Source organism: Cyprinodon tularosa, unplaced genomic scaffold, assembly GCF_016077235.1.
Source record: "Cyprinodon tularosa strain WSP-4 unplaced genomic scaffold, ASM1607723v1 ctg1259, whole genome shotgun sequence".
NCBI lineage: Eukaryota > Metazoa > Chordata > Actinopteri > Cyprinodontiformes > Cyprinodontidae > Cyprinodon > Cyprinodon tularosa.
Genome location: NW_024038069.1, coordinates 57400 through 71778, shown reverse-complemented (window position 1 = coordinate 71778; position 14379 = coordinate 57400). Strand labels below are relative to the sequence as shown.

General features: G+C 39.6%; 1 protein-coding gene across 1 annotated transcript; it reads left to right on the top strand.

Annotated features, from left to right (window-relative positions):
- Positions 1–4187: 4187 nt before the first annotated feature.
- LOC119777647 (SE-cephalotoxin-like) lies at positions 4188–12396 on the top strand. Its single transcript, XM_038276613.1, is given in 4 exon segments — positions 4188–4294; positions 9730–10337; positions 10340–10658; positions 10661–12396. Coding segments are annotated over 3 exon segments (1761 nt in total). The 5' UTR covers positions 4188–4294; positions 9730–9731; the 3' UTR covers positions 11497–12396.
- Positions 12397–14379: the final 1983 nt, after the last annotated feature.

The following is a 14379-nucleotide window of genomic DNA, read 5'->3' as shown; positions in this document are numbered from 1 at the left end:
CAGTGTTGATAGGTTTAACTTTCATATTTAAAGAATTGTTGTTTTCATAATTAGGTAACATTTTATTGTAGTATGCAAATGCTTCCGCAATATCTATTGGTTTAATCTCCATTTCCTTAGAAAAAACTTATTTTTGCTTCTAACCGTTCTGTTTCTTTTTTATATAAAAAGTCGATGACTTAGAGATGCTTTATAACTTTTTTCATAGTACATTTCATTTATAGGTCATCATATCATGCTTTAAAAGTTAGCTTTTGATCCGGCTTATATCTTTTATTTCTCACCTAACAGATTATGCATAGCTTTTGAATGTTTCATGTATTTTTATTTAATTCTCCAACTGTTTCTTTTGAAATTCTCTCTCCTGTTACTGCTTTACAACACTCTCACCATTTTATTAAACTGACTTCTTCATTGTCAATGTTTTCAACGTATTAGATATCAGAAATAACACTTATAATAATAATACTTGAAAGAGGGGGGGTGTGTATCAATGCTTTAGTAAAATGAGTAGCTTTATTGTAATTGGTTTAAACTTTATAGGCATCCTGCTAAGAATCAAACAGAAAATCTATTCTTGAATAACTATTGCAGGGATCGGAGCAAGATGTAACTTATTTTTCTTTTGGTTGATTCTTACTCCATACATCAATTAAACCCCAATTCTTTATTATATTGTTCAGCATTCTTTATCTTTATTTTTTTATTCCCTTTTCCGATGGTGATCTGTCCAGTATATATATATACAGTATATATATATATATATATACATATATGCATATATACATACATATATATTTACATATATATATACATATATGTATATACAGGTGCTGGTCATAAAATTAGAATATCATGAAAAAGTAGATTGATTTCAGTAATTCCATTTAAAAAGTGAAACTTGTATATTATATTCATACATTACATACAAACTCATATATTTCAGATGTTTATTTTGTTTAATTTTGATGATTACAAATGACAACAAATGAAAATCTCAAATTCATCATATCAGAAAATTAGAATATTACTGAAGACCAATAAAAACAAAGGATTTATAGAAATGTTGGCCAACTGAAAAGTATGAACATAAAAAGTATGAGCATGTACAGCACTCAGTATTTAGTTGGGCCTCCTTTGGCCTGTATTACTGCAGCAATGCGGCGTGGCATGGAGTCGATCAGTCTGTGGCACTGCTCAGGTGTTATGATAGCCCAGGTTGCTCTAATAGTGGCTTTTAGCTCTTCTGAATTGTTGGGTCTGGTGTATTGCATCTTCTTCTTCACAATACCCCATAGATTTTCTATGGGGTTAAGGTCAGGAGAGTTTGCTGGCCAATTAAGAACAGGGATACCATGGTCCTTCAACCAGGTACTGGTAGCTTTGGCACTGTGTGCAGGTGCCAAGTCCTGTTGGAAAATGAAATCTGCATCTCCAAAAAGTTGGTCAGCTGCAGGAAGCATGAAGTGCTCTAAAACTTCCTGGTATGTGGCTGCGTTGACCCTGGACCTCAGAAAACACAATGGACCAACACCAGCAGATGACATGGCACCCCAAACCATCACTGACTGTGGAAACTTTACACTGGACTTCAAGCAACGTGGATGAAGTGCCTCTCTTCTTTTCCTCCAGACTCTGGGACCTTGATTTCCAAAGGAAATGCAAAATTTACTTTCATCAGAGAACATGACTTTGGACCACTCACCAGCAGTCCAGTCCTGTTTCTCTTTAGCCCAGGCAAGACGCTTCTGACGCTGTCTGTGGTTCAAGAGTGGCTTGACACAAGGAATGCGACAGCAGAAACCCATGTCTTTCATACGTCTGTGTGTGGTGGTTCTTGAAGCACTCACTCCAGCTGCAGTCCACTCTTTGTGAATCTCCCCCACATTTTTGAATGGGTTTTGTTTCACAATCCTCTCCAGGGTGCGGTTATCTCTCTTGCTTGTACACTTTTTTCGACCACATCTTTTCCTTCCCTTCGCCTCTCTATTAATGTGCTTGGACACTGAGCTCTGTGAACAGCCAGCCTCTTTAGCGATGACCTTTTGTGTCTTGCCCTCCTTGTGCAAGGTGTCGATGGTCGTCTTTTGGACAACTGTCAAGTCAGCAGTCTTCCCCATGATTGTGTAGCCTATAGAACTAGACTGAAAGACCATTTAAAGGCTTTTGCAGGTGGTTTGAGTTAATTAGCTGATTAGAGTGTGGCACCAGGGGCCATCAATTTTGAACCTTTTCACAATATTCTAATTTTCTGATATGATGAATTTGAGATTTTCATTTGTTGTCATTTGTAATCATCAAAATTAAACAAAATAAACATCTGAAATATATGAGTTTGTATGTAATGTATGAATATAATATACAAGTTTCACTTTTTAAATGGAATTACTGAAATCAATCTACTTTTTCATGATATTCTAATTTTATGACCAGCACCTGTATATATTCGGACATAGTATTTTGAAGTGAATTTATTAAGTGTAGGACAAGTATTCGCCACTTACCATCAAGTAAGAGCTTTATAGATAACTACAATTCAATTCAATTCAATTCAGTTTATTTATATAGCGCCATATTCACAACACATGTCATCTCAAGGCACTTTACAGTTCAACCAGATCATACAGTCAAATTGATACAAAGTTTTCTATCTAAGGAAAACCAGTTGATTGCATTGACTCATTGACTCAAATACAATCCCCCACACTAAGCATGCTTGTAGCGACAGTGGAGAGGAAAAACTCCCTTTTAACAGGAAGAAACCTCCAGCAGAACCAGGCTCAGTGTGAGCGGCCATCTGCCGAGGCCGACTGGGGTTCAAGGAGACAGAAACAGAGATACAAAAAGCAGCTGTAAAAGGCGGCCCCGTCCAGGAAACACACAGCCAGGCAGACGAGCTCCAAGGCAGCTCCCATGCCAGAGGACGAAGAGAGCACATCCACTCAGTCACGGCCAGAGAAACAGGACCACACTGGAAAACAGGCCGATCTCCAACATCTATAAACAAGGGTGTTGATGGAAGCAGCACAGCTGATGTTTCTTTCCAGGATGACGTCACAGCCAAACAGGAACAGACGAGGCAAAGCTACTCTGAGGAAAAGCAGAGAGAGCAGAAGGTTAGAGATTGAACTAACAGATTCTGTAGAATAGGAGAACAGAGAGAGAATGAAGCAGAATGATGAAATGGGGGTCCCTATGTCCTCCAAAAGTCTAAGCCTATAGCAGCATAACTATAGAGATAGCTCAGGATAACCTGAGCCACCCTAACTATAAGCTTTATCAAAAAGGAAAGTTTTAAGCCTAGCCTTAAAAGTAGACAGGGTGTCTGCCTCACGGACTAAAACTGGTAGTTGGTTCCACAGGAGAGGAGCCTGATAACTAAAAGATCTGCCTCCCATTCTACTTTTAGAAATTCTAGGAACCACTAGTAAACCTGCAGATTGAGAGCTAGTGCTCTGTTAGGAACATAAGGAACAATCAGATCTCTGATATAAGATGGTGCTTGGCCATTTAAGGCTTTATATGTGAGAAGGAGGATTTTAAATTCTATTCTTGATTTAACAGGAAGCCAATGAAGAGAAGCCAGGATAGGAGAGATATGATCTCTCTTTTTAATTTTCATTAGAACTCTGGCTGCAGCATTTTGGATCAGCTGAAGGCTTTTAACTACAGTTTGTGGACTTCCTGATAGTAAAGAATTACAATAGTCCAGCCTTGAAGTAACAAATGCATGGACTAGTTTCTCAGTTAGTTACATCACACTGATTATCTCCATCCCACGAACTAACTTTTATTTCTGCTTTTTATCTCTCATCTTCTGATTTAACTTATGGGTAGTGAACAATGCAATAAATCTTTTTAATGTGATGCATCTGTAACTTGATGGATATTAAAGATCATAAAATCACTTTCAGATTTTATAAAACAATGTACATTCAATCAGTCAAAAAATGTGAAAAAAACTGTTAACCTTTGAAGATGGCATTTATTCAGTTAGATGTTGTTCATTAAATCATAATCTCTTTCTGAGGATGTGCTCCATTGCAATGTAATTTCTGCGATAACTATTGGAAAGTCTTCTTTCCAACAGCAATTTCCAAGTGAAATAGATGCAAACTATTAATGAGAGGGAGTGGTACACCAAACCAGATTCCCATAAAATGCCTGGCAGTTTTCCATTGAGCAGAAACAACATCAGGACTTCCCAACCCAAAGGAGCTGCGGAAAGAACCTCCTTTTAAAAACCCCGGACTACATCCCAGCTTCACTCTCTGCAGGTCGGCTGATGCATCAGGTATGTGAATCCTTGTACTTCTACCAACATTAAAGTTAACTAAATTAGTAAAATTGAATCACCCTAGGATGTTATATTTGTGGATGACTATGAATGTGATAAATATCAACATCCAAAACAGGACATTGCCAGCAATGACTGATAAGAGCTGATGCTCAACAATTGAATCACTGGAATCTTCATGTTGGTAATTGCTGTCTTAAGGTTAAACATTAGTAAAATGTTTCATGCTTTAAATGAAACTGTTATATTCTTCTGTATGAGTGTGTTTTTGTTGTGTGTGAGACATCCTGATATTTTTGATAAGAATCTAATTGATGTGGAACAATGGCTGCCTAACAATAAACCTCTGCTTTCTGTTTAAGCTGAGAGAGTTTCTTACTTGATCAACTCTTAGAAAAACTCTATGTTGATTCCTTCTGTGTTTTGTTGCATAAAGAGTTGTTGCACCTCTCTCTCACTCTTTGTCCTGACATCTACCAGGTCTGTTTATATAGAAGAGATGATCAGAGACAGAACTTAAACTAGCACAATTTATTACTAAATTGATGCATGCATTCAAATAAGCGTTCAGTGCACAGTAAGACATAGAGACACAATCAAGAGAAATAGAGACAAATGTGCACAAATTTAACCAGCCTGGAAACCACATGGCTAACAAGCTGCATGGCCCCAGAAATTGAGCGAATAAATTATATGCTCAGGAGAAAGGAATGCTAAATAGAATAGAATAGAATTCAACTTTATTGTCATTGTATGTCACGAGTACAAAGCAACGAAATGTGGTTTGCATCTATCCAGAAGTGCTATACAGGATATACATATTATTACAGGTGTATTTACAAGCAAAAAGTAATAGTTAGGGACTGTAAAAAGTTGTGTATAAATATAAATATGAATATGGGAGCTACATGCACAGATTATACAGATTATACAGGAATGTTAGGAAAAGGATTATATATGTATTAGTGGGTTTATAATACAAGATAAATAATGTCAGGTAAGACTTACAGATTGTATACAGATTGTGTATGTGTGTGAGGGGAACAGTCCATGGTATGTGTGTGAGTGTGAGGACAGTCCATATGTTATTATTGTATGAGGGGATACAGTCCTTATTGTTGTGTCAGAAGGCGTTCAGGAGCGTGACAGCTGTGGAAAAGAAGCTGTTCCAGTGCCTTGTGGTTCTGGTCCATTGGCTTTTGTAACGCCTTCCAGAGGGCAGGAGGGAGAAGAGTGTGTGTGCAGAATGTGTGAAGTCCTTGGTGATTTTCCTGGCCCTTTTCAGTCATCGCTTCCTATAGATGTCCTTGATGGTAGGGAGCGGTGCCCTGGTGATGTGCTGGGCAGTTTTCACCACCCTCTGCAAGCTGCGTGAAGCTGACACCCCACCCACGTCAAAAAACTCTGCAAATAGACTGAATGGTTAGTGCAACGTTAGTGCAGATTTGTGCAGAAAAAAATATTGTTTGTGCTACTTTTGTTTAAGAGATATTAAAGATTATTTTTTAGGTCATCCAGAGGTCACCATCCCCCCATTAAACTCCAATTTGAACCAAAGTGGTCTCATTTTTTAGTGCTTCGTTTGTGCTGATTTGTGCAGTTAAAACGGTCATTTGTGCTATTTTAGTTTTTAAGATATAATCATTTTAATTTTTGGCTGATAACGTCACCATCCCCCCATCAAGCTCCGATTTGATCCAAAGTGGTCTCATTTTTTAGTGCTTCGTTTGTGCTGATTTGTGCCGTTAAAACCAACATTTGTGCTGCTTTACTTTTTAAGATATAATAATTTTAATTTTTTGGCTGATGACGTCACCATCCCCCCATCAAGCTCCGATTTGATCCAAAGTGGTCTCATTTTTTAGTGCTTCGTTTGTGCTGATTTGTGCAGTTAAAACCGTCATTTGTGCTATTTTAGTTTTTAAGATATAATCATTTTAATTTTTGGCTGATAACGTCACCATCCCCCCATCAAGCTCCGATTTGATCCAAAGTGGTCTCATTTTTTAGTGCTTCGTTTGTGCTGATTTGTGCCGTTAAAACCAACATTTGTGCTGCTTTACTTTTTAAGATATAATAATTTTAATTTTTTGGCTGATGACATCACCATCCCCCCATCAAGCTCCGATTTGATCCAAAGTGGTCTCATTTTTTAGTACTTCGTTTACCCAGGAATACCCAGGAACTTAAAGCTGTCCACACGCTCCACCGCTGTCCCCTTGATGTGGATGGGTGGGTTTAGGTCAGTGCTCCTCCAAAGCATATTAGTGTTTACTCTCCCATCCTCCTAGTCAATGACTTCTGAACACTATAGTCTCCTGTGAACTTCGACAGCGCCCTCTGACGTCTTTCATCTCTGTTCCAAATGGGGCGCCTAAGCCTCGAGTTGGGGGTGAATGAAGAGGCATCCATCGTATGGATGCAGAGAGACACCTCTGATAAAGAAAAGGCAGACGTCTGCCCCTCGAACCAGTTCAAACCAGTTCCTTCAAGGATCAAAAAGGGTCACGTCTCTTTGCCTGTAACTGAAACGACCCACATGAGACAACACCTTTAACAAATGCCTCCCATTTCCAACATCCTCCCAGTTTTCCTCCCCCAAAAGAAGGTCTCACTTTGGCAGATCATTATCAGATAGTGCAGTTATAAGTTCTAAAGAATCTGTTTCACTTTCTCTCTCCTCTGTTGCTGAACAATAATATTTTAATTTCTTGCTGAACAATAATTCAGAGGGCAACCATTTTATGTACTCCCCTTCACAGGTTGATAATTTTGTTGATGGGTTTGCTAGTTCTCTGCTTACTGCCTTAGACAACGCAGCTCCTTTGAAAATGATAGAAAGCTTGCTCCTTGGTTTAATGCAGCAAAATGCTAGGAAACTGGAGAGAAAAAATAGCGCTCCACAGGCTTGCGGAAGTCCTTCCTAGTCTGGAAAAATAGTCTACTGCTGTATAAGAGGACCCTTTGTAAAGCAAGAGCAGCATACTTCTCCTCATTGATAGAGGAGAATAAGAATAATCCTAGATTTCTTTTTAATACAGTTGCCAAACTCACCCAGAGCCATAGCTCTGTTGAACCGTCCATTCCACCTGCTCTTAGCAGGAAGGATTTTATGGGATTCTTTATAAATAAGATTGATCTTATTATAAAAAAGATCATAAGCACTCCTCTAGCCACAGTTGGTTTGTTTCTGGAGGGTGGGGCAACATCTGAGGTAGTCATGGAATCTGAACCGGGTTTAGACTGCTTTGATCCAGTTGAACTTTCAGAGTTAGCAAAACTATTGTCTTCATCTAAGCCTTCAGCTTGGATGTTAGATCCAGTTCCAACCAGGTTATTTAAGGAAGTATGACAGTATCTTTCATAATCCTGCCCTTTGTCGACTTTTTGGTTCTGTTTCTTTTTAAGTTTTCATTTGCATTTTTATTAATGTCATTCTGTGTTCTGTAGTTATTGTTTCTTCTCCATTTTGTGTTCTTGTAATTGTTTTCTAGCTGTATTTAAGCAGTGTTTTGTTTTTTGTGTTGCTCTCTTTTGCCTTCTTGCCAGTCTTCTTTCCTCTAGCTTCTAGTTGCTTCTACCTGATTACCCCAGTCTTTGTTCTGTGTCCCAAATATCCTTTACCTGTGCAGTTCCTCATTGCTGGATTCTCTTCATTGCTTTTCTTCCGTGAATGTTTCTACCCAACATCTCCTGGTTTTGATTTATTTTATTGTTCCTGGATTTGTGCTTCTGTTGTCATCAGAATTTAAATTAAATCTGCAAGAACTCATCTCTGCCTCGTCATCTCTGGGTCCTCAACTAACTTCCACCAAACCTGACACTATCCCTCTTACTGGGATATGTACCAAAGGCTTTTAAGATGCTGTAATTAAACCTCTGCTTAAGAAACCGTCTCTTGACCCAGATGACTTGGGTTAGCAATACTTGACTTCATCTTAACCTTCTACTTGTATATTAGATCTAGTGCCAACCAGGTTATTTAAGGGGGGATTCCCTTTGATCTCCTCCTCTGTCTTGGATGTGATTAATCTCTCCCTGTTACAGGTATATATTCTTCAGGTACCTCAGACTTTTAAGATAGCTGTAATTACACCTTAACTTAAGAAACCTTCTCTTGACCCAGATGACTTGGTCAATTTTAGACCTATATCCAATCTTCCTTTCTTATCTAAAATTCTTGAGAAAGTAGTTGCCAAACAAGTGTGCGATCACTTCCACCATAATGAACTTTTTGAAGAGTTTCAGTCTGGCTTTAGAGCTCATCATAGCACTGAAACAGCTCTGGTGAAAGTCACTAATGATATTCTCATGGCCTCAGATAATGGACTTGTATCTGTGCTCGTCCTGTTGGATCTCAGTGCTGCATTTGATACAGTTGATCATAATATTATTTTAGAAAGACTTGAATATTTTGTTGGAATTAAAGGAACAGCACTAGACTGGTTTAAATCCTATCTATTCAACCGATTTCAATTTTTTCATGTTAATGATCTTCGCCATGCTCCAGGGTTACCTGTAGAGCATGGTTAAATTGTGAAGAATTTAAAATCCTTCTCACATATAAACCCTTAAATAACCAAGCTCCATTTTAAATCAGATATATGATTGTTCCTTATGTTCCTAATAGGGCATTTCTCTCTCAATCTTCAGGTCTACTAGTGGTTCCTAGAATTTCAGATGGCCACTCACACTTAGCCTGGTTCTGCTGGAGGTTTCTTCCATTAAAAGGGAGTTTTTCCTCTCCACTGTCGCTACAAGCATGCTTGGTGTGAGGGATTGCTTTCGAGTCAATGAGATGATGCAATCAACTGGTTTCCCTTGGATAGAAAACTTTAAACCAATCTTACTGGATGATCTGGTTGAATTGTCTCTGTAAATTGCCTTGAGATGACATGTGATGTGAATTGGTGCCTTAGAAATAAACTGAATTGAATTGAAAGATCATCATGTAAAATCAGATTTCTAATAGTTTGCTCCAACATTCTTTTTCCAATGCTTACCTGTCTGTCCATTGTCTGATGTCGTTGGATCTCTCCAACCCAACCCTCAGAACGTTCTTTCAGCTGAACCCGACTTATCCTTCCAAAATGACACCTCCTCAGTTGACCGTATGCTGGATTTGTTTGTTTTTTTGGAACATTCAAGAAATTAATCCAAGATTCTATCTAAGTCTAAGTAACTCTCTCTTTGAGACCCTTCCTCACCCTTCCCAGCACAAAATCTCCTGCTTTCCACATTTTCTCCTTTGCATATATTGTAAAGAAAGCTGATTTGTTGCTTTCTATCCTGTGTCCATTGATTAATTCTGCATGTTGGTTCAAAGAGTTTCTAGAAACAGGACAGAAAAACAATATAAAAACAGGAAAATAGAAATTCAAATTATTAGTGTTTTTTATGATGGTACTGATTTCTTGTTTTTTGTGTTGCAGCTATGGCTTCAAAGAGGTCAGCTTCAATACTAATGACTTCAATGATTCTTCTGCACTGGGCGACTGACTGGTCAGATCCTTCAACCTCCTTTTTAAGCAAAGAACTACCTTCTGGAAGTATAGAGAAAACAGAGAAGGCTCTCAACGTTGCAAAGGAAACCCTTTCTCTTTTGAAAGATGTCATGGAAAACACTGACTTGAAGAAGCTGTCCACTGCAATGAAGGGTATCTCCATGTTTGCTAGTCTAGCACCAGGAGTTGGAGCTTTGGTCTTCTCTACCATCAGTATGGCTCTGGCCTTTATCCCTGAGGAAGACCCATTGCTGAATGAGGTAAAGAAAGGCTTTGCTGAGGTGAACCAGAAACTGGACTCTCTTGCCATGAAGATCTCCAACCTGGCAACAGATGTAGCATGGTATAACTATGCCAGTGCCTACTCTAGAGACGAACTTACCATCCTCAACACCTGGGAGAAGTTTAGTGAGTTTATGCGTAGAACTGAATCTCAAAGTTCTGAGGAAACATCAAAAAATATTAAAATATTTACCAGCTACTATGAAAGTACAGGAACTGAGGCTGGTGTGTCCAATCTTTACCGCTACCTGACAGTGTAAAAAGCACATCTCTCACTGAAAACCTTAACAATCTGCTGAGGAAGAAGTTTAAATGTAATGTTTATGAGATCAGCAGGTATAGCATGTACTTCAGCAGCTTGTTTTGGAAGGGGATGGTGCTGAATCAGTTTTACTGGAAACTGACTGAAGTCAAAGCAGCGACCAAAGAAGCCGACCAGATAAAGATGTTCAAGAAGGTTTCTGAAACTCAGTTATCAGCTTTGGAGTTCTGCCTCGAAAATTATGAAGAGTATTTAAGGAAAGACGTGGAGGAGATTGCCGAAGAACACATTTCTCACAAAGACCGCCTTGCTGTTAGGTGAAAGAAGCTTTGGACAACAAGTATGGCTGGTACAACTGGGTGGTGGTGGTCTTTGACACCAGTGAGACCCAAAATCTCAAGCTTTATACCGAGTTTAAGTTCACCATAAGCAATCTTAAACTAGGCGTAGACTATACTGTAATGGCAGATATGATAAATGCTGCAGAAGTAAAGAATACAGCCCGAGAATGTTTTGAAAACAAGCGTTGTGAAATTCAGAAAACAGCACAGAGATGCAGTCATCGATGGTATCCAAACAACCAAGATGAAGTTGACATTCCTTTTAAGAAATATGCCAAAATTACACATGTTGCCTATAAAAAGCAGTTTGTAGAGGTCCCATCACCTTTTCAACGAGTGAAGTGTTCCTGGAATGGCTATGAATCATGGTTGTCTGTTCATTATTCCAGACAAATCTCTGTCTGTGCCACCAACCAATGTAAGAACAATGGGAAATGCAAGAGAGTACTCTGGTCCAATGAGTGGCTGTGTGAGTGTCAGGACAGTTACTATGGAGACACATGTGAAAAACAAATGAACATGACGGTTACCTTTTCCACAGATTTAACTAGCGCCGTATTGTCCAAACAGCAGATCATCATGATTGCAGTTATTATTTCTGTTTTGGTTTTTTTGTTTGTCTTGGTGCTGTTAGTAGTGCTGAAACGAAAAAACTGGTCTTTATTCCGTAAACAGAACTGTTCAGGTGTGAAGTCTGAAAACATGGTGGACAACAGGGTTGAGAAAATGGTAAGCAGCAGGGTTCATAGGTTTGAAGAATTTCATGAAATGAGTGAAAGTATTAATATCAGAGAGATAATGAGAAAATAAGAGTAGTTATCCGGTAAAGGCAAGGGCAACTGGTTGTTTCATAGCAACATCTACGGTAACTCAAGATCCTTTTTGTCACTATCCTAGGGTGATTTTTGTTTTGTTTTTATTATTTCACTGCTTTTTGTTTATATCTATTTAGGTCTGGTCATGTTCTGTTCACTCCCCTGTATTCATTATTATTCAAAATGTCCTGACATATAGCTGTATCGCTCTGCATTCAACTTCATTCTTATGTTCTGTTATTTTTGGCTCTGGATTTAGTCCAGTCAGATCAGTATTGTTATTGCCAACCTTCATTTACTGTTTCCTTCAGTTTCAGTTCAGATCCTAATAATAGTTTATTATCCATCATTATTCCTGTTTGCTGTCCCACCCAGCAGCACTTTGTTACTTATCAACCATCAGCTATTTGTAAATAGTTCCACTAATCAGTATTCAAGCTCGTGGATTTTCTAAGTCCTGCATTAGCTCTTAGTAGTTGAATTGTTATTAAAGTGTAAGTTTTCACTACAGTTTTGCTCCAGATTTGGGTCCTTTATACTATAAATATGACACATTTATTTAAAAGGAAAAATCCAGTCACATTCAAAATACAAACTTCAAAAGTACTTTAAGTAGGGAATTTTAAAATACAGTTCAATAAATGATCAGTGTTTTTAATTCAGAGTAATCTTCATTTGAATGTGCTTTACTGGAGGCATCCATGTTTGTCAAAGAACACTACTGCCACCTACTGGTTTGTGACGTCACGGTGCGGTATCGGCTGTTGATCAAGTCCCAGTGCTGTATCTGGTGTTTGTCACAACGCGCTATTATCCAAGACGGCGACGACCAGTGCACTATGATGTGTTTTTTCTCTGGCCAGCAGTTTGACGGCAAACCCTCCCTCTCCAAGTTGGCAATTAATGTTTGTTGATTGCAGATGTGTCTAGTAGTTCCCACTGATTTTGCTTGTAAAGCGGGGAGAATGGTGCTAGGCTTACCGCACCGTGACGTCACTGCTGGAAGATGGCAGGAGGGAGGGGTTACTGTTTGTGCAAAAATGGCCGCTGACAGACTCATTGGTTGTGACAAAAATGTTTGTTTTTAGCTTTTTACTGATTAACTCTAAATTCCTTAAATCACTGCGAATGTATTAGTTTTAGGTATAAATAATGATCCATTGATTATTCCTTACTGACCGGACTTTTCCTTTAAAAGGAGATTTCACTGTTATCATGATTTATCCTTTGCTTTTGCCATGACCTATAAATCTTAATCTATCTCACAATTATTTGTCCAATGACATAGAATAGCCTGAATATAAGTTTGTAGAATGTATTCAGTAGTTGAGGGTTTTTACTCAAATGTATCAGGATGTGTTGTTGTCAAATTCGGAGACTGTATAATTCATTTAATAAAATCATCTTTTTATTTACAGAGGATATTAAAATGGTGTGGCGTCACATTTCTGAATTTGGTTGCTAAAAAACAGGGAGGTAGAAAAACGCAACTAAACAATAGTTTATATAGGATAAATTTATTATGACTTTGTTATGTAAGTTAACAAAGAGGGGAAGGAAACAGCGTTGCGTTCTGGTCTATGATGGAGTCAGGAACAAGCAACTTCTAGGTAGAGCCCAGGAACTATGAGAACAGGGGAATCAACCGTTTAGCAAGATCTTTGGCCACACAAAGTCAGCTGCTCTTTTGACAGAACTATAACCCAGATGTTTCCTTTAATAAACAGAAGTATGAGGAGGACTATAAGAGGTCGGAACACAGATCTGGTGTTGATGACCACATGAAGCAACCTTGGAGCTGATTTAGCTGTCCAGATCAAACGACTAGTTATCCATCCATCCATCCATCCATCCATCCATCTTCTTCCTCTTATCCGGGGTCGGGTCGCGGGGGAACCAGCTTCAGTAGGGAGACCCAGACGTCCCTCTCCCCAGCCACTTAGGCCAGCTCCTACAGGGGAATCCCAAGGCGCTCCCAGGCCAGCAGAGAAACACAGTCCCTCCAGCGTGTCCAGGGTTTCCCCCTGGGCATCCTCCCAGTGGGACATGCCTGAAACACCTCACAGGAAGACGTAAAGGAGGCATCCTAATCAGATACCACAGCCACCTCAACTGGCTTCTCTCGATGTGGAGGAGCAGCGGCTCTACTCTGAGTCCTCCCCGGATGACTGAGCCCCTCCCCCTATCTCTAAGGGAGAGCCCAGACACACTACGGAGAAAACTAATTTCAGCCGCTTGTATCCGGGATCTCATTCTTTCGGTCATGACCCAAAGTTCATGACCATAGATGAGGGTAGGTACGTAAATCAACTGGAAAAATCGAGAGCTTTGCTTTTTGGCTCAGCTCTCTCTTTACCACAACAGATCAGTACAGCGCACACTTCACAGCAGACGCTGCACCAATCTGCCTATCAATGTCCTGCTCCATCTTTCCCTCATTCGTTATCAAGACCCCAAGATACTCCTCCACTAGGGGCAGTACATCCTCCCCAAGGCACTCTACCCTTTTCCAGCTCAAGACCATGGTCTTGGATTTGGGGGCACTGATCCTCATCCCGGCCGCTTCAAACTCGGCTGCGAACCGCTCCAGTGAGAGCTGTAGATCACATAGATCTACAACAGATCCCCTCAACACCTTGGCTGCGCCTAGAAATTCTGTCCATTAAAGTTATGAACAGAATCGGTGACAAAGATCAACCTTGGCGGAGTCCAACCCTCACCAGAAACGAGTCTGACTTACTGCCGGCAATGCGGACCAGGCTCTGACACTGGTCATACAGAGACCTAACAGCCCCTATTAAAGGGCCCGGTACTCCATACTCCCGGAGTTCCCCCCATAGGACCCCCCGGTCGAATGCCTTCTCCAGATCCACAAAAC